Source organism: Micropterus dolomieu, linkage group LG11, assembly GCF_021292245.1.
Source record: "Micropterus dolomieu isolate WLL.071019.BEF.003 ecotype Adirondacks linkage group LG11, ASM2129224v1, whole genome shotgun sequence".
Classification (NCBI taxonomy): Eukaryota; Metazoa; Chordata; class Actinopteri; order Centrarchiformes; family Centrarchidae; genus Micropterus; species Micropterus dolomieu.
This window is the reverse complement of record NC_060160.1, coordinates 20768196-20787587: the sequence shown is the minus strand read 5'-3', so window position 1 is coordinate 20787587 and position 19392 is coordinate 20768196. Positions and strand designations below refer to the sequence as shown.

At 41.1% G+C, this 19392-nt stretch overlaps 3 protein-coding genes across 5 annotated transcripts; all 3 read left to right on the top strand.

Annotated features, from left to right (window-relative positions):
* Positions 1-234: 234 nt before the first annotated feature.
* pabpc4 (poly(A) binding protein, cytoplasmic 4 (inducible form)) lies at positions 235-9646 on the top strand. 2 transcript variants are annotated; one of them, XM_046062067.1, is made up of 15 exons: positions 235-923; positions 3377-3570; positions 4278-4393; positions 6065-6204; positions 6294-6388; positions 6476-6613; positions 6731-6826; positions 6963-7232; positions 7920-8010; positions 8162-8257; positions 8400-8530; positions 8633-8723; positions 8808-8938; positions 9034-9158; positions 9260-9646. In XM_046062067.1, the coding sequence occupies exons 1-14, from the start codon at positions 728-730 to the stop codon at positions 9133-9135; spliced, it is 1887 nt and encodes a 628-aa protein (XP_045918023.1). In that variant the 5' UTR covers positions 235-727; the 3' UTR covers positions 9136-9158; positions 9260-9646. The 2 variants fall into 2 exon arrangements, with proteins under 2 accessions (XP_045918023.1, XP_045918024.1); XM_046062068.1 differs by having other exon boundaries at positions 815-923; positions 3315-3570.
* A 962-nt stretch (positions 9647-10608) lies between these two features.
* ppie (peptidylprolyl isomerase E (cyclophilin E)) lies at positions 10609-15909 on the top strand. 2 transcript variants are annotated; one of them, XM_046062069.1, is made up of 10 exons: positions 10609-10750; positions 11278-11376; positions 11497-11540; positions 12115-12141; positions 12284-12365; positions 12455-12558; positions 12644-12767; positions 12933-13118; positions 13223-13365; positions 15663-15909. In XM_046062069.1, the coding sequence occupies exons 1-10, from the start codon at positions 10720-10722 to the stop codon at positions 15729-15731; spliced, it is 909 nt and encodes a 302-aa protein (XP_045918025.1). In that variant the 5' UTR covers positions 10609-10719; the 3' UTR covers positions 15732-15909. The 2 variants fall into 2 exon arrangements, with proteins under 2 accessions (XP_045918025.1, XP_045918026.1); XM_046062070.1 differs by lacking the exon at positions 10609-10750 and adding an exon at positions 10771-10916.
* A 407-nt stretch (positions 15910-16316) lies between these two features.
* Positions 16317-18434, top strand: LOC123978676 (gap junction beta-4 protein-like). Its single transcript, XM_046062064.1, has 2 exons — positions 16317-16599; positions 16827-18434. Exon 2 carries the CDS (start codon positions 16919-16921, stop codon positions 17708-17710), a length of 792 nt encoding a protein of 263 aa, XP_045918020.1. The 5' UTR covers positions 16317-16599; positions 16827-16918; the 3' UTR covers positions 17711-18434.
* The last annotated feature ends 958 nt before the right edge of the window (positions 18435-19392 follow it).

Here is a 19392-nt window from a genome sequence, read left to right as displayed (position 1 = left end):
AGTTATTTTTTTTATATAGGCCTATTAAATCTTGTCCCCGAGTTCTGCTCCTGCAATAATGGGTGAATAACATTAAGCCACATTTTAATAAATGGCCCATAGCATGGCTTGTATTCACACCCAGATGTCGCTGTGGGGAGCTGGGCTCTGTAGTTGGGACGGTACAGTGTGCGCTCTCCCTTTTACGCCGCATGCTCGGTGTTTTTTTTTTTTTTTTTCTATCCCAGGTTTGACCCTGGCCACTATTTCCTCACCGCCTCACTCTATAAAGTGCCCATGCTTTTCTTCACGCAGTCTCTTTCCCCGGCCACAAAACAACCGTGAGTGTCTAACTCACTGTTCTAGAAAAACTTAAAATAAAAATAATATAAAAAATATAAAATCCATAAAATCTTAATAAAAACAAGCACCGTAATATTTAAAGAAATACAAACGTTTAAAAAAACAGCAAAATAACTACAAAAAAAGATTCTACAAAAAGGAGGCCTTGGGCTTTACCCGAAGTTGTCGTTTTTAAAGAGAAAATACTTGCCATCGATTTAAATCGTGGTTTTTCTGACTTTCTCAACAAGCAGGACCAGAGAGCCAGCTGCAGTGTCTTTATTAGGTGAGAATTGAAGCGCAGTTTGGACCCGGAATACAGTTCATACCGGCCTTTTTTCTTTTTTTTTCTCCCTGGCGTTTTTGAGGGAGGCTTTGCGTTCATTTATTTTGTGAAGTGCGAGAAATGAACACTGCAGCGACGGGGAGTTATCCGATGGCTTCTCTCTACGTTGGCGACCTGCACCCCGATATCACGGAGGCTATGCTGTATGAGAAATTCAGCCCAGCCGGACCGGTGCTCTCCATTCGGGTATGCCGAGACATGATCACCCGGCGATCCCTGGGATATGCTTATGTGAACTTCTCCCAACCTGCTGACGGTAAGAAGTGAAACATGTGAAACGATCACTGTGCAGACTGATGTAACTTACGGTCAGTGCACGCTGCTAAGAGTCAGAAAGCATGCATCCTTCAAATATTGCCAATGTCAGTCCTAATTGGTCAATGAAATGCAAGATCAGGGAGACACTGGCAATGAATATTACAAAAGGATGAACTGAATTGTGGTTTAAGTGATGTTTAAACAGTCTAATCAAAGGACAGTCATAGCAGCTCTTCAGACAGGTTGGTGCACTCATTTGACCCATATAAGCATGTCCCAGTTCTTATAGCCTATTATTGGTGGTATCTCACTACTTATAAGCCCTCGCACAAATACAGTGTTTGACTATGCTTAAAAGTTAACAAGTCATTTATGTCCATCAATTATAGTACTGCATTTGGGAATAAACTACTCTTGCAGATGTGACTTATTCAGCCCAAAATTGACCCATTTCTGCTCCTATTTAAAGAGCCAGTGAGTGAAACTAAATTCTCATTGCCCTCTGCTGCTCTATTCACAGAAATCAAGAAAAGGGACAAGCACAGCTGAACAGTGACCCCTGAACTGCCCACTTGACATGTCTGTTATGTGTGTTGTCTGGCACAATAATACTAAGACTTGATCCCATTTCTATTTGGATTTAATCCCAGCTTCATTTTAAACCAGTTAGGGATTAGTTTAATCATATAGCTGGTTTATTTGCAACATCTTAACCACTTAAGCTGCTTGTCGATTGATAATCTATTTGAACCGCATGCCTAAAGTGAATGTCTATGTAAATACAAAAGTATCAGCAGTGTTAAGTGTCTTATAAAGCGCTTTCCATCCAATGGTATTGAATCATTGAGCAATAGCAGCAGGTGTTGTGGTTGTTTGTGGAGGCCTGTACATTGTGTGGACTTTTTTTTTTTTTTGCCTCTTGTATCAACGTTAAACACCTGTCACAATTTATCTGCACTCGAGTCTGTTACCAAAAGCTGGAGTAATGATAGGTTACAACTGGCTCACTTCCAGGGTGGTAGTATCACTCACTTGAGTAAATGTAATAAGACCCACAAGTGAGAAGACACCATTTGTTATTGGAGGTGTAGACATGGGGGATGGTAGCTGTTGGGTATTTAAATGGAGTCCTAGCACATGCAATAAATTGCTGCCTGTAAAATACTAGTTACAAAAAGGAAAATATACATGATCAGAATTGTAGCTGCTCAGTATATTTGATTTCATGTAGGCTAAAGCAGTGGTCGAGCTTGTTTACAATCTCTGTTGGATTTCTTCATGTCACAGCTGTATGTGTAAACACTCATGAGGGTATTGCTCATCTGAGCTTTCTTGAATGTGTCTCCTCCCCATCAATGGTAGAGAATGCTAAAGTCACACTCCATGCCAGCACATACCTCTCAGGACCCCTCTCTAAATATAGGTCTTTCTGAGCAGCCAGAAATTTGCCTGCCTGTAATACTTTATTAAGTTCTTAACGTAACAAAAATGGTGAACAGTAACAAATAATTCAACACCGTTAACATTTGACACTATCATTCTAAATGACATCCCTTATTATAGCAATAATTAACATAGATGAGGAGAGCATAGTGTTTTTAAACTAAGATACCCATTCTGAACCTTCCAGAAGTCCACATGTTTGACAGTGATCACACACCTCCTCTGAGCACACGGGCTGTGAAGTACAATTGCAAGCCAAACTGCTGATGCCAGCAGACGCAAGGCAGCTCCGTTTTGTTTACCAGACACTTTTAGCTGGAAAGCCTGGCCTGTGTGTGTGTGTCTGTTACTGTGGAGTGACCGAACAAAAGGGATGTTTGGCGTGTGTGCCCACATGGACATGAGAGCCTATATGAGAGTTAAAGCAGCAGATGAAAAGGGAAACTGTATAAACCTTAGTGATTAAACAAAGAAGACACAATGATTTGAGCTAATGAAAACATTGTTCTCACACCACAATTTAAGCCATGTGTTATCTGAGGGCCTGGTGCATTGCTACTGCAATAGGTGGGACATGGCCCAGGAGCATGTGGTGATTTAGAGATGGGGGCCCATGTGCTCCCAGCTTGTCCACTGCAGCTGCCCCCACACTTGTCCCCAGCTGCTCGTAGACAGCTAATCCACATGGTATACTGCGGTCTCTTCACCATGTTACATGTGCCCTGGTAATGGGCTGGCAGCAGGGATTCTCCATTATAGCCTACACTGCGCAGGAGTACAAAATGTTTTAACACTCCATTGTAGCTTCATGTTATTTCTCTGGGAATGTTATTAGGCAATGCTGTGTATGTGGTTTAAAGGGATGGCTGCATTAGAACAACTGGGGATGGTAGAATAGAAATGCATGGTGCGTGACATTTAGCATACAGTGACTGATGTGTTTCAGACTCCAGGCTCCATGTAAACAACCACCCAATGACCTTTGCCTCCACCTCTCTGCCCATCCAGCTGAGCGAGCCTTGGACACCATGAACTTCGACGTGGTGAAAGGGAAGCCAATCAGAATCATGTGGTCCCAAAGAGACCCCTCCCTCAGGAAGTCTGGAGTGGGCAACGTGTTCATCAAGAACCTTGACAAGTCTATTGACAACAAAGCCCTGTACGACACCTTCTCTGCCTTTGGCAACATCCTCTCCTGCAAGGTACAATTGTCAATCTGTCCCTGCTGGAGATTATGTACAAACTGTTCTCAAGTACATTTAATAATATTCTAAAGCGCTTAAAATCTTCTCACCTAAACTCAAACCATCTCTCCTCATGGTTCTAACTAAAACAATCACATTGTAGCAATACTGGAATATTTTGGAAAATACATTTATTTGCTTTCTTGGAGGAAGTTAGATGAGAAGAATGATACCGCTTGTGTCTGGAAGGTAAATATGACACTACAGCCAGCTGTGGGTTAGCTTAGCTTAGCATAAAGACTGGAAACAGGTGAAACGGCTAGTCTGGCTCTCCCCAAAGGTAACAAAATACTCATAACAAAGTCTAAAGCGCAGTAATTAACATGTTATAGATCTTCTTTAAGTGACACCTGAAATGTTGAAAATGGTGAAAAGTGCAAAACCCCACCCAAAGGGGTGCTTGTTGTAAAACCACAAAATGTTGCTATACACTTTGTTTTTTGAAATGATTAAACAAAATGATTTAATGTGTTTCCATACTATTTTATGCTAAGCTAGGCTAACTCGCTGCAGGTTCACATTAAGAGGATAGATTTGCTAGTGGATCTTCTCACCTACCTCTCAGCAAGAAAGTGAAATAAGCAAGGAACTGCCTGCATGCATCATGATGCCTTTCTGCTGAATGCACATTAACCCAAATGTCTTCCTCCGCCCCTCCGCTCCAGGTGGTGTGTGACGAAAATGGCTCCAAAGGCTACGCTTTTGTCCACTTTGAGACCCAGGATGCTGCTGACCGTGCCATTGAGAAGATGAACGGCATGCTTCTGAATGACCGCAAGGTGTGAGTGTCTGACCATCTAGGAACTGGGGACAAAGGGGTTCTTGTCGTTGATAGTGTTTTGAAAAGACTTTAGAAAGAATTTAGCTTGAACTTTAAAGAGGTGGTATTATGCTTTTTCCCTCTCCTTTATTGAGTTATATATCTTTTTTGTGCATGTAATAGGTTTGCAAAGTGAAAAAGCCCAAAGTCCCAAAGGGAATTTCCATCTCCCACAGAAAACTCTGCTCTGAACTGCCTGAAAATAGCTTGTTTGTAGTCCAGCTGTTTCCCTTTCATCCGTCTGACGACAAAGGGATGAAAGCAAAATGCATGATGTGATGTGTGATATAACGCTCGCCCAGCGGCTAGTCCGACATGCCCTCAAAAACACGGGTGGAAAAACACTGAGCTGCAGCACACACCTCCCTTCTCCATTCCAAACACAACCTACCCCCAGGCAGTCAATGGACATAAATTTGTTACTGTCATGTAGAGACAGAGCTCACTAATATTATGTATAAAAGATGCTTTTGTTACAGATTAATAACTCACCACTCTGAAACTCTTGCTCCAGTCCATGTTGCTAAGCTGGTAACGGGAACACGTACAGCTGAACTGAAGCCATGTTTACTGGCTTCTCACTGACCCGCCCTTCTCTGCTTATGATTGGCTAGTAGTCTTTAACTAGCGCATGTGCAACTCCTTGGTACAACCCCTAAATACGATTTTTAACCTGAAAATGAGCATACCACCTCTTTAAAATGATCTTGATAGCATTTTGAAAGTTATCATGACAATGATAGTCCAGATGTAGAAGGTGCAGTACTTATTGAGCTTATGGTGATAATGGGAGTAGCTTATGTGTGTTAAACTGCGTCATATTTTGTTATAATGTAAAAACCTGATGTGTCACTTGTGTTGAGGGAACTGACTTTTTGTGTCTTTTCTTCAGTTTGTGCGTGACTAATTTGACTAATAAACTCATCTCTCACTACCTCCAGTATGAAGATAACCTCTACTGATACTGATAGATAACAAATTAAAAACTCTTACTTACTCTAATCTTTCCTACCAGATGCATTTACTGTTGCCTCATTTGTTCACACGCTGGTCACCCGTCTTGGAGTGTTTGTGTGTGTGTGTATGACCACGCTTGTGTGTTTTAGTGATGGATCGAATGCAGGAATGCAATACTGGATGGCGGAAGGAGAGAGAGGTCGTCATAGCAAGGTATATAAGAACATTTGGTCCTCTTCAGCTTTCCTTTGTACTGTGAGACTCTATTCCTCCATCCTTCACCATCCACCTCCTCATCAAGTTTTGGACCAAGAATCAAGTCGGTTGTCACTGTGTCTAGCATGTCGACATATCTGCCTGCCTCTGGTGATATTAACAGCAGTTGGATGTTTTTTTTGTTGTTTACCCCAGGAATGATGAGTCACGTGATGAAATGTAGCTGAATATGTTTTGTGGATGTTTTTGTAAAAGATTGGACCCTCTTTACTTACCATGCTTGCATGGTCAGGTCTTCCTCTGTCATTGTGGAACTTTCTGTACCCGAAAACTGGATCAAGTGTTTTTTTTTATAGATCGGAAAAACCAACACTCAAAAGAGATGGATCCTGGTTTGTTTTCTCATCTCTGTTGGGACTGTTTTAAAAGAGTGTATCGCTGTTCCTCCTCTATCTTCAGGTTTGTGGGTCGTTTCAAATCTCGCAAGGAACGGGAGGCTGAACTTGGTGCCAAAGCCAAAGAGTTTACCAATGTCTACATTAAGAACTTTGGGGATGATATGGATGATGACCGGTTGAAGGAGCTTTTCGACAAATATGGTAAAATGGAATTAGATTCATGGGTGTCCCTCCAAATTCTAATGTGGTCTAGTTCTGCTGGCTTACATCTACTAATCGGACCTCTGCAGGTAAAACACTCAGCGTGAAGGTGATGACAGACCCCACTGGCAAATCCAGAGGCTTTGGATTTGTTAGTTATGAGAAACACGAGGACGCTAACAAGGTACTTGGTCCTCATGGAATTATACCAAGTGAGTCTTTATTGGTCATTCCTTCTGATGATGATGATTTCTGATGTTTTCATCCAAAGGCTGTAGAAGACATGAATGGCACTGACCTCAATGGCAAGACAGTGTTTGTGGGCCGAGCTCAGAAGAAGATGGAGCGGCAGGCGGAGCTGAAGAGGAAGTTTGAGCTGCTGAAACAAGAAAGGATCAGTCGTTATCAGGTTCGTAGAAACTAAGCTCCTTATTGATCTTATAAATCTAATCAATCTTAAATTTCAGTCCATTCATGTCAGAGAAGCTGCTACGTATGTATCACCACTGTGTATCTTTGGTTTCAGGGTGTTAATCTTTACATTAAAAACCTGGATGACACCATAGACGATGAGAAACTGCGTAAGGAGTTCTCTCCATTCGGATCTATTACAAGTGCTAAGGTGAGAGCAATCAAACGGATGTTGCAATGCATTATCACCAGAGAAGAGGCAATGTACCACTGCAATACAAATATAGCAACAGCGTGACAATATTGTGTGTTTGAAGTTAGCCAAACACAATCTGTCTGTATTTAAGGTGATGCTAGAGGAGGGTCGCTCCAAGGGCTTTGGCTTTGTCTGCTTCTCCTCCCCCGAAGAGGCCACCAAGGCTGTGACTGAGATGAATGGACGTATTGTTGGCTCCAAACCCCTCTACGTGGCTCTCGCTCAGCGCAAAGAAGAGCGCAAAGCTCATCTAACAAACCAGTATATGCAGCGTATTGCTGGCATGAGGGCCATGCCGGCTAACGCCATCATCAATCAGTTCCAGCCCACCAGTGGCTACTTCATGCCAGCTGTGCCACAGGTGTGAGAATCAAAGAAGATACTGTGTGTTAAAGTGGCTACACATGACTGTGTGATGTGAAAGGGGCTGCTCGTAGTGACAAACCCCCAAATAATTATCACTGGACTCTATAGTTCCCCTCAGCTCTACGAATCTTTTTAGCATGATGGCTCATTATTTTTGTTTAAGGCTTGCATCTTTACGGTTTTGGGTCAGTCTCACTGATCTCTTCAGGCAGGTGGATCTTTTTAGTAAAGTTATCTAGAAACCTCATGTTTGCCACTTGAATATTTAGCAGCTTAAGAGCCAGATATTTTCTACAAGATTTGGTGGAGTCCAAAACCAGAACTAAAAGGACAATGAATATTTGATTTACATTTGCAGAGTGGACACAAACATTACTCCAAATTAAAGCTTATGTTCCTCAGTGTCTGTTGGACATCAACTTTAAAGGTGGAAATAAATCAGTGTTGTGTTTACACCTGCAAATGGCCCAAAAGATCTGTTAATGCAGGTTTAAGATCATTTAATGTACTTGTCAAGAAAGCTATGTTCCAACTATTCAAAGTGATGTCACTAGGATAACTAGGATCATTACTGTTTTCCTTCATTTCAGTAACAATGCCACAGATTAAAAAGGTAGTCACATTGGTGGTTTCAGTAGGTTATGCCATAAAATGATACATTTCACTTACTTGTACCCACCAGGCCCAGAATAGGACCACATACTATGCACCCAATCAGCTGGCCCAAATGCGACCCAACCCCAGATGGCAGCAACAAGGTGGCAGAGGTCAAGGTGAGCATGTGGCACTATATGATGCATCTATATTTGATATACTTTCATTTATCTAACATACATAGTTATAATGTAATGGACCTGTTTGAAATATATAAAAATGTTTTGTATTGTATGCAACTGTTTTTGTCTCTGCTTCTGTCACTCCCAGGTGGTTTCCAAGGGATTCCCGGATCGCTGCGTCAGCCAGGACCCCGTGCCAACCTGAGACACATGAGTCCTAATAGCAGCACACAGGGACCGCGAGGTGTGTTTGCCAATAACAGTTCACCAAAGTGATCACCATCAACACATTGACTCTGGCTCTAGCATTTTATTGACACTACAGATACAGTAGGGGTTGTCAAGACACTGTGTAAATTCTTCTCTATTTTTCTCCTCTCTGCTAGCTCCTGGCCAGGCCATGGGTCCTCGTCCCTCAATGGGAGTCCCTGGCCCCCGTGCCATGCCTCCATACAAATATGCCACTGGTGTCCGTAACCCAAACCCCCAGGTGGTGCAGCCTATTGCCTTACAGCAGGTATGGGCAACAGACCAGTCACCATCTTGTGTTCCTGTCATATCAAAGCCCCCAGAGCAATAAATAATTTTCCTTACTATGTTCTTTTTCTGTCCTTTTCAGACTCAGCCAGCTGTGCATGTCCAGGGCCAGGAGCCTCTCACAGCCTCCATGCTGGCTGCTGCGCCCCCTCAGGAGCAGAAACAGATGCTAGGTAAGAATCCCATATCATAATTAATTAACTGTAATGCTTTACAGTGTTTATTAGGTTGATTTATTCTCCATTTTTCCAAAAAAGGTGAGCGTCTTTTCCCACTGATTCAGGCAATGCATGCCAACCTGGCAGGAAAGATCACTGGCATGCTGCTGGAGATTGACAACTCTGAACTGCTCCATATGCTGGAGTCTCATGAATCTCTGCGTTCAAAGGTACTTCACTACCTCTATCTTTGCTGTATTGTCACACTAAAATGTCTGTATACCACCTCATAATTCATGTTTGATGTTATTGTATGTTTGCACAGGTCGAAGAAGCCGTTGCTGTGCTACAAGCCCATCAGGCAAAGAAAGATGCCACCCAGAAAGTGGGCACCATGGCTACTACAACTGCTGCTGCCACATCCTGAAGACCGCGTGCCATATTAAATTGGTATGATAATACATAATCAGTCAAGCTATTCATACTTGTTGATTTTGTCACACATAATTTAGGTTGTGTGGTGGTAATGAAAAGTCATTGTGTTGTTTCAGGGCACAGACAAATGAGCAGAGATGGGGAGAGACACACTACGCTGACTCCAAACACTAGACTCCTCTAAACAATTATGCAAAAATGAAGAAAAACAAGAAAATGTAATTTTAAAAATATATGTGAACATTTTGAAAAATGCTACAGTTCCTAATTTTCTAGTTCTGCAATACTTTTAAACTACATACCAAACTAATAATGCTAATGAATCTCGAAAGAAGGCCTTTCATTTTGTGGCACAGGAGAGAAACCCTTTTCTAAAAGGAAACTGAGCCTTGTTCTTTTCTTTGCTTGAAAGTTTTATGTTTGATTTGAAATGGACTCCTCCATCCTATCATGTTATCATGGGTGTGTGGTATTCTCAATAAAGGGATGATATATCAAGGTTACAACTCTTGTGTTACTTTGCTTACATGTCAAAAATCTCTTTGGGTGGTTATCATGTCTGCAGTTCTAAATGCTAAAAAGTCATTAATAAAGTTATTTATTTTTTTTTTTTACTAACTCTCAGGTCTGTACTGTAAATGTTATGGTCAACAAATTTGCTCCACATTCTCTGCAGCGGCCGACATTTTGACTTGCCATAGTAAGAAAACCACAGGTGTCACTAATAACATTGACAGTGGCTCTTTTCTCTTCAAGTACCAGTAAGTCGTGGCAGTGAGCCAGCATGCTCAACTAGCCTTCACAGAAGATATTTTAACATGTCACATTAGGAAAAGCACATGTGTGAATGATAACATAACTGATGGCTAAATTCCATTTTGCTGCTTTTGTTTCAGGGTATTGTTACTGTGCTCTTGCTTGTATCTGTAGTCACTAGTAGATCACTTCCTGTACTGATGCTTTACTGATGCTTGTATGTTGTTCCTCAAATGTAAGTTGCTTTGGATAAAAGTGTCTCCCAAAAGAGTAACTGTAAATGTACTGTCACACTGTCATGATTTAGTAGGACACTTGAATAGAACAGAGCCCAATTATATTATTAGCACCTGTGCCTTCCTGACTAGTCAAATTGTGGAAAACTTCTTAACATGGAAATAGCTAAATGGAATTCAGCCATAAGTCATTTTATTATTCATACCTGTGCCTGTAAAGAGTTTTAGCTCCAATGTAGACCTACCAGACTTAACTCTCATTCTATTCAAATACCAAATTTGCTTCTGTTGAAAACTAAAGAATTTAGATTTCTTAAATGGTTAAAAAAACAATTGTGATGTAGCCTTCACAGTTTAGGAATATTTGTGGAAAAGGATGTTGTGAAAGATGAAAATGGTAGAAACTGACTCTGTTACAGTGGGGCTGTGGTTAAAAAAAAAGGTGTTTGAGTGATGACAGCTGCAGACGGATTCAACCGTTCAACCGACAGGTGGCGATAGAGGACATTTGGCCATAGCGAGGCGGGCTTCAGGTCTCACCAATGACGAGCTGCTGGGGTCAAAGTTGAAGGGTTAATTCCAATATGGCGGCTAACAAACGAGTACTGTATGTTGGTAAGTTAATTCTACTTTTCATAAAAACACGCTAAACGTATATTGTTTCAGTAAATCTAGCAAACGTGCTAAGGATGTTACTTTCTAACTAACGAAATTAAATATAACTAAACATGTACAAAGTGCACATAATATGATGAAACTGCGAGACGTAAATATTTAGCCGGTAAGTTAACCCATGAGAGCGTCACTTTAAAAACATGGCAACTTCGCTGATTTTAAACTTCGACATAGACTGTGTAAAAGACTGTATAAAACGTCGCACAGTTTTACCAAAGCTACGAGTAAAGCGCATCATGTCAAGTTGTGTACTAAACTCTGAATTTATCAAATGAAACAAGGTTTAACGGTTAGCATCAGGACTCCGTTCTTCTTGTGACTTGGACGTAAAGATGCTCCTTTATCCTCTCCTCTGAATGTGAAAACAAACAAACATTTTAAGAGTTTTAAGCGACATGTTTCTGCTACTCCCGGCGATTTTACTAACTGTTCATCAGCTCATACTCAGTACCGTGTGTTTCTGTCAGGTGGCCTGGCAGAGGAGGTGGACGAGAAGGTGTTACATGCAGCTTTTATTCCCTTTGGGGACATCACAGACATCCAGATACCATTAGACTATGAAACAGGTAAGATCAGGAGTTTGGCTGTCATGTGTAGTAGTTAATGCACTGTTTAAATGTACCACTGAACACCGTGAAAAAAATGCATATTAAGCTGTATTAATGTGTCTTATGCTCTATTTTTAGAAAAGCACAGAGGATTTGCATTCATTGAGTTTGAATTGGCAGAGGTATGTACTGGTTAAAGGGCTGATACACACTGAAGCCTGCACTATTCTGATATTAACCTAATAAAGACAAAACTCTGTTTGAGAATCTTCATAAATTAACCTTACAAATTCATTGTTTTAACCTGCAGAAGGTCATATTCAGAGTAAGCTTAATTCAGTTAAATTAAGATTTAAACTTGCGTTATTGATTTAAACATGTACACAACTTAACTGAGTTTCCTGCCACACACTTTGAATCTTTTGAATCTATTTTATGCACAGTAAATAAAAAAACATTAAAATGCACTTAGTATAAACCATAGCAGCAATATAAGAGAAAGACTGTTTGAGGTTCAAGAGGGGTGATTCCCAGTTATTTATCTGGCTGCGCTCTAGCATGTAAACAGGAATATCTGTTGAATACATTTGTCAGAATCCCATAGACGCAGTTTTATTGAAAAGCTGTCTTGTTTAGGTTAATGGTAATCTGACTGGTGAATTCACTGTAAACTTGGTTGGTAACTGACGCGTAGTGGGACTTTCATTGTAAATATTTCTGTGCTTGTAACGTATTTATGCCCTTTGTCTTCTGTAGGATGCTGCAGCAGCTATTGATAACATGGTAAGGGGGATCACATTTTTGCACACTCATGTCAGTGATGTTTTATTGCTTTTTCTGAGACCTAGTTGTTGTGATTCACCCAAAAGGTCCCATAAAAGCTTCCTGTTTTCATGTTGATGTTTTTCTCGTCTTTCTCTGCTAGAATGAGTCTGAGCTTTTTGGCCGGACTGTGCGGGTCAACACGGCCAAGCCCATGAGAATCAAAGAAGGGTCTTCTCGACCAGGTAATTGATAAAATACCTGTTTATAGAGGCCTTTGCCTGGACAGTACTTTAAATCCTTGGTTCTAATTTTAACTCTGCTTTACCTTCAGTGTGGTCAGATGATGACTGGCTGAAGAAGTTCTCAGGGAAGACCACGGAGGAGGCTGAGGGGGAGGCTGCAGGCGGAGAAACAACCAGTACTGCAACACAGGAGGTGAGATGGCTGTCTCTCTTACGTGCGTTGGTGACGCTGTCTCTTTGTGTCACAGTAGCGACATAAGTATGATTTGTGTTTGCAGGGTGAGCCCCCGGCTAAAAAGGGCAGAGTAAATCCTCAGGTCTACATGGACATCAAGATTGGAAACAAACCAGCAGGGAGACTACGCTTCCTCCTTCGGGCTGACATTGTTCCCATGACAGCAGGTGTGTAGCTGCACAATGTTAAGCTTGCTTGCGTAAAGAATTGAAAAAGACGCTAAAACAAAACCACAAGAGTGTAATTATGTCATCCTTTTAATGAAAAGCAAAACAAAAATCAGTGACATTTTTTTATTATTATTATAATATATTTTTTTACATCTTATCTAGAGAATTTCCGCTGCTTGTGCACGCATGAGAAGGGGTTTGGGTATAAGGGCAGCAGCATTCATCGAATCATCCCTCAGTTTATGTGCCAAGGAGGTGATTTCACCAACCACAATGGCACCGGCGGCAAGTCAATCTATGGCCGGAAGTTTGATGATGAAAACTTTGTCCTCAAGCACACTGCTCCAGGTGAGGAGTTTTATAAAAAAGAGGTCTTGTAGCTTCATGTTTTAGTTTTACTAGCCCATCATGTGGATAATTGGACAAACCTTGTCTCTCATGTCAATCAACAGGGCAACTCTCCATGGCCAACTCTGGGCCAAACACCAATGGCTCTCAGTTCTTCATCACCACTGACAAAACAGACTGGCTGGATGGCAAACATGTGGTGTTTGGAGAGCTAGTGGAGGGGATGGATGTGCTCCGTGCAATGGAGGTATGGGATGAAAAGGTTTACTGAGACTGTGAAATGTTTTCTTTTTCTTGCTGGCGCTCCATTGACTCGTATGCAACAGGAGTTGTTTTCTGTTTACGTGGTCAAAGCTGTTCCGGGGGCCATTTCAAAAGTTACAGCTGTAGGTACCAAATCCGTGCTACCTACTGGATCCCTATCATGCGTAAAAGTGGTCCTGTCTGTCAAAGAAGGTTACCACAAATGTGCCTGTTCATAATTACTCGTGTCTGTTTTCATATCAGGGCATCAAATACTGACGCTTTCAGAAAGGCTGACAAAGCGTTATTTGATGCAAGAGGTACCCTTCGGCATGTGTATGAGACGTCTCCGGGCGCGTCTGTATGAGATGCCGTTAGTATAAAAGGGGTTCACAGCTTTCCAAAGCCCCTTACCCTTACCCTAACCATCACAGGGGTATGTACCCAAACTTAAGTCAGCGATTATATGCATTTTTTTTCTTATGTTAAAAGAGGCAAATAGGTATTTATTTCCCCCTACCATGACACAAGGTATAATTACTTTAATCCCTAAGCCTGGTAAGGACCCTGAAATAATAGATAATCTTAGACCAATATCTTTATTGAACATTGATTGAACAGATTAAAAACAAATCTACATAAAAATCATCAGTGATTCTCAATCTGGTGAACAACATACCATATCCCCAGAGAAATATTCAAGAAATTAAGAGGAATAGAATTCTTACTTAAAGGTGATTTCACTATTCAAAGAATTCCAATTAAATTATCCCTTTTTTCACCAGCAGGTTCTTTTATATTGGAAACTCTTATATAATCATAATTTCACCCCACATAACACCCCAATATGGAATGATAGATATATTACAGTTAACAACAAATCGCTGTTGAACAAGGACTGGATGGATAAAGGTATTTGGTCTGGGATCCATTTGGTAGACAGTGACGGCTGTCTCATATCATATGAGAACTTCTGCCTAAGACACGACCCAACTCTTTTATGTGTTTAATTAAGGGTATGTTAATGAATTCTACTCCTGTTACCCCTTGTCTTCCTCTACTTTTAGTTGGAGGTGTGGATTTTAATAAGGTAAAAATCCCAAACAAACCAATTAGGAATTTGATTGATAACATCTCATACCCTACAATATCCTTTAGAAACTCAATTTCCGAACTATTCTCGAAATGTACTAATCACTCGTTATGAACCAAATATTTAAAATTCTCTATACTTCCCAAAGCCAAAGAAATCCATTTTAAAATCCTAAATGCTGTGTATCCATCCAGCGACTTGGTATGACAGCGTTTTGGTATAGAAACCAATAATTGTGTAATTTGTGATGACAATGAAACTACTGATCATTTAGTTTTCCATTGTATGTATTCTGAAGCGTTATTGCTTGATATACATGATTGGCTTTACCCAAAAGTTTTTCATCTCATGAACTTTTCTCTGAAGGACATCATCTATGGTTGCGTCATGGACAACAACAAAGACATTTTGTGGTTAATAACATTGTTATTTTTGGGAAATTTTATATTCACAAATCAAAGTTGTGAAAACTTACCTAAGTGAAACTTACGTTTTGTGTATTTCATAATGAGTTTGTCATGAAAACGAAGAATGCAGTGAGACTTTTTAGTATAATAGCAGAATATGATTTGGAAAAAAAAAACCTAGCCTTTTCCCTTTTTATTTAATCTCCTTTTATCTTTTTAGCTGGCTTTGTTCAAGGGGGCACTGTCATATTGTAACAGGAAAAACACACTGTTGGCAGAACTACCGTTTAAAATGATATGCTGTAGCATTAAGATTTCCCTTAACAAAGAACACACCATGAAAAAACAGCCCCCACCAAAAAAGTTTTAGGCATGGGATATCCCAGTACGTTTGTCTATAGTTTACATGCAGTGTAGTGTAGTTTCAAAGGAAATATAGTGTAAATTTAAACTGGTAGGGAATTTTTAAGGTGGGCCTTTTTTTAGGTGGCTATACGGTTTGCTGCTGACCCAATCCACAGCTGTACATTGCTTAGCTTCTGTGCCAGTAGTCCTGTCTGCTTCTTCAAACTGGGGACGCACCATCGCAGATCATACACTGACTGTGGGACTGTGGATAAGTACCTCATACAGCCTACTTTAAAAACCTGATCTATCCCTTTAAGTTCTATTGATAATAGTTTGTCATATTGTAAGTTAAAGTTGTACGATGTTGACAATGACAATCGGGCTGGATTTAGTAAAGATACTGCATTTTGGCAAGTAATTGATAATCTTTTTAAATCTGTTTTCTTTCTGCAGGCGCAGGGAACAAAAGAGGGCAAGCCGAAGCAGAAAGTCATCATCTCTGACTGTGGGGAATATGTGTGAACCAAGAAGTGTGCGCTTGCTTGTTTGTGTCTCTGGAGGCAGTGTATGTCTGAGAGCTTGAGTGTGTTCATTGTCTTTTGTACTTTGTACTCCCAAGTGGCCTGCCATGTAAATATTTCAATAAACACTGTTTTTTTATAAAGAAAAAGAAACCACAGTTTGATGTCTATTACAGTCACATTGATCTGCTGATTATTGGCTTATCCCTTCTGTACTTGTATAACTACCTATTTATATAGCACATACTTTCTTAATTATTTAAAATTTTAACTTTTTTTCTTTAATCTAGTAAATGTTGTCAGTATTTACTTTTAAAGAAATAGTTAAAATCTGAGTGGGTTTCAGTTTAGCACACTGTATACAAATCATGCATGCTAACATATTTTATATTATTCTATATCTGTTTCATGTAAATCACGTGCAGGGAGCCAGTTTGACCACGCGGTCCATCGTTTCTACGAGTGGTAACAAAACTTAAAATCTAACGTCGCCCCTTTTCCTCACTTAATTAGACAAACAAGTATTTGGTGGAGTGCAGCTTGCCACACCTGAGCAGGTTGAGTGGTGAAGACATGGCAGGCGAACAGCTCCACCCCCTTCACTCCCGTCCTGTTGAGAAATGTTCTCATCGGGGAGGCTCATCCAAAGCCTGTTCCACCGCTGCGACACTGGACCGCAACAACATCGTTTAGACTGTAAATACTGAAATTTGTATGTGCTGAACCAGATAGTAAGGCGAACTTTTCGGGATATACCCGGGTTAGCAGGTTTTAGACGTCGGTATTTTGGACACGCGCATTTACGCAAGAGGAATGTACAAAGCTGAAGAAGTTTACCACGGTCTTTGAGAGGCGAATCGCTGATTTGAGTAAGTTGTCTGACTATCACATTAGGAATGAAAACTTTTCTGCTTACGTAACAAAGTCTCTTATGTAAGGTTTGGAGCCACTTTTATCTGCTCATTTTGCTCTTATTTCTTTAATTCATTTTAAGATATGTTAACAATGAATAATGTTGATGACCCAGTTCCACCTCAGTTTGTTCGATTGTTTGAACCTGTTTCTGTGATCTGACTGTGTTTTCTTCTTGTCTTAGGCTAGTAGATACCTGTGCTTTGTCTGTGCTGTTGCAAAGCGCTTCTTCTGTCTTCCATCAGCAGGAAGAGAGGACACTGAACAAACCTCATCATGAACTGGGCATTCCTCCAGGGCCTACTCAGTGGGGTGAACAAGTACTCCACAGCCTTCGGCCGAGTGTGGCTCTCTGTTGTTTTCCTCTTCAGGGTCATGGTGTTTGTGGTGGCAGCAGAAAAGGTATGGGGCGATGAACAGAAAGACTTCCAGTGCAACACTGCTCAGCCCGGGTGCCACAATGTCTGCTATGACCACTTCTTCCCTGTCTCCCACATCCGGCTGTGGGCCCTGCAGCTCATCTTCGTCACCTGCCCCTCTCTCTTGGTGGTGATGCACGTAGCCTACAGGGAGGACAGGGAACGCAAAAACCGCCTCAAGTATGGTGACAACTGCCGCAGTCTCTACAAGGACACGGGTAAGAAGCGCGGAGGCCTGTGGTGGACCTACGTCCTCACATTGGTCTTCAAAATACTTGTGGACGCCACCTTCGTCTACCTCGTCTATCACATCTACGAGGGTTATGACTTCCCCTCGCTCATCAAGTGTGAGCAGAGTCCCTGTCCCAACACGGTGGACTGTTTCATCTCTCGCCCCACTGAGAAACGGATCTTCACCCTCTTCATGGTGGTCACCAGCCTGGTCTGCATCCTTCTTTCTATTTTTGAAATCCTCTACTTGGTTGGGAAACGCTGCTGTGAATGTTTCACCATGGTCCATCACTCTCGCCACGTCATGACCCACACGCTGTCCAGCGGAGGCCACTTGATGGAGTCCAACAGTCTAAAGCTTCACAGCAAAAACATCCCTAAAACACTGGCTCCTTCATACAGTGTCACCGTATCTTGAGATACTGAGAATAAAAGGGAAAAGACCAAAAAACAGAAATGGGAAATGAAAATGTGCTGCTTCTTACTCTACAAGTACCTCCTTACAAGACTTTTCAGCAGACATTTGTCTGCTCAGAGACTGAACTACAATGGAGTTACTTACTGTTTTTCATAGAAGTAGAAATTCTGGACTACAAGACATACAGTATGTGTCATTGATCAATGTGCTCACTATTGTGGGTTTGGGAGTATTTACAGAGATTTTTTTTACAGATGAAAGTCTAAAGCGCTTATAAAAAAAAAAAAAAAAAAAGCAAGTTTGTGTGATGCAGAGTCCGATATAGCCTCCATACCAATTACGTGAGTCACTCCATGTGGTGTTGGAGAGTGTAGGTTTACAAAGACGTGGTTTTCTGTGTAAGATTTTCCTCTGCTCAGTGCCCAACCTCCAAATGTTCAGTTCAGACTGTGCTGCGTCTTCTCCCTTCACTCGCATGCTCATATCTGACTCTTTGTGAATGCTGTTCTAACATCCGTTATGTTAACATTTGAAAGATTGTGTTCATGTAAGTACACTGTTCTAGACCATTTTCAACTGCTCCCTGTATACGTGCAGAAGAGAGCAACAAAGTCAGGAAGACAGATGTTAATGATATCTGGATGTGCATATTTCACTGTTGAGGTGCAGTAGAGCTGCAATTGCTGTTGTTGATGTTATTTTTCATTAAAGATAATGCTTTTCATGTATTGGAAATGTGATTTTTTTTCCCCCATGAGATTAAGAAAGACAAGACACTAGTGCATACTGTGTTAAATTCAGCAAAGTACTGGAACAGTTACACAATATGGAAAAGATCCTTAACATAGTAAAAAACAATATATAGCAGCCAAATGATTTGTTGATTTTGACGAAGATCTCAGACTTCCTTTCTTTTTTTCCATGTTTCAAACAGCCCTCCCTCCCCATTGGCGCACAGATTGTTTTGTTGCTATGAGCAGCCCCCTCATTGTTTAGCTTGGTTGGTACTTTGAGAAGAGCAGAGGAGGAGTCTCCCACTCCTTAGTTTGATTCATCTTTGCCAACGTGTGTGGACACCACCTAGTGCAGGAATTTGCACAGGAAATGGGCGATTCCAGTATTTACACTGCACTCTTCGACAGGAGAGATGTAGCAGGAGTGAAGAGACTTTCTCTTTGTGGTATTGAGCAGTGCTAATATTTTCTGTTTCCTCTGCTGAGGTTTTGAAATATCTGCCTCTGAAACTTGGGCTGCCAGCGCAACACTACGGAGAACACATAGTTTGTGCTGCTCAGAGCAATAATGAATGGCATTTTAAAAACTCAAACGAAGCAAAGTGTCTTTGCACAAACAATGAAAGGATAATCTGCAGACACCACTGTTCACAGAATTCATTGGGACCATGAATGTCTATTTCAGAAGACCGTAGTTCTGATATCTATTAACAAGTGAGATCTGTGGATTCTCACAGTAACTAAGGCCCTGTTTCCTGAAACACAAGTTGGGGTGGCAGCAGAAACGTCACAGATGAATATCTCAATCCTCAGGAGATAGAAGCAAAAATACCTGAACTGTGAGATACCACAAGGTGAAGGTGGGACAACATGTTTTTTGTTTTTTTTGGTTTAAGATCGAAGAACTTGATTGTCAACCCCCGCATATCCAGAAGCACACAGTGGGGA

Bases quoted from the DNA above. Each gene is read 5' to 3' on its own strand.
- pabpc4 (XM_046062067.1), top strand. From the start codon at position 728: ATGAACACTGCAGCGACGGGGAGTTATCCGATGGCTTCTCTCTACGTT. The intron at 6,614-6,730 runs GTTCGTAGAAAC...CTTTGGTTTCAG, and splicing joins AAAGGATCAGTCGTTATCAG to GGTGTTAATCTTTACATTAA. The intron at 7,233-7,919 runs GTGTGAGAATCA...TGTACCCACCAG, and splicing joins TCATGCCAGCTGTGCCACAG to GCCCAGAATAGGACCACATA.
- ppie (XM_046062069.1), top strand. From the start codon at position 10,720: ATGGCGGCTAACAAACGAGTACTGTATGTTG. The intron at 12,768-12,932 runs GTGTGTAGCTGC...CATCTTATCTAG, and splicing joins CATTGTTCCCATGACAGCAG to AGAATTTCCGCTGCTTGTGC. The intron at 13,119-13,222 runs GTGAGGAGTTTT...GTCAATCAACAG, and splicing joins CCTCAAGCACACTGCTCCAG to GGCAACTCTCCATGGCCAAC.
- LOC123978676 (XM_046062064.1), top strand. From the start codon at position 16,919: ATGAACTGGGCATTCCTCCAGGGCCTACTCAGTGGGGTGAACAAGTAC.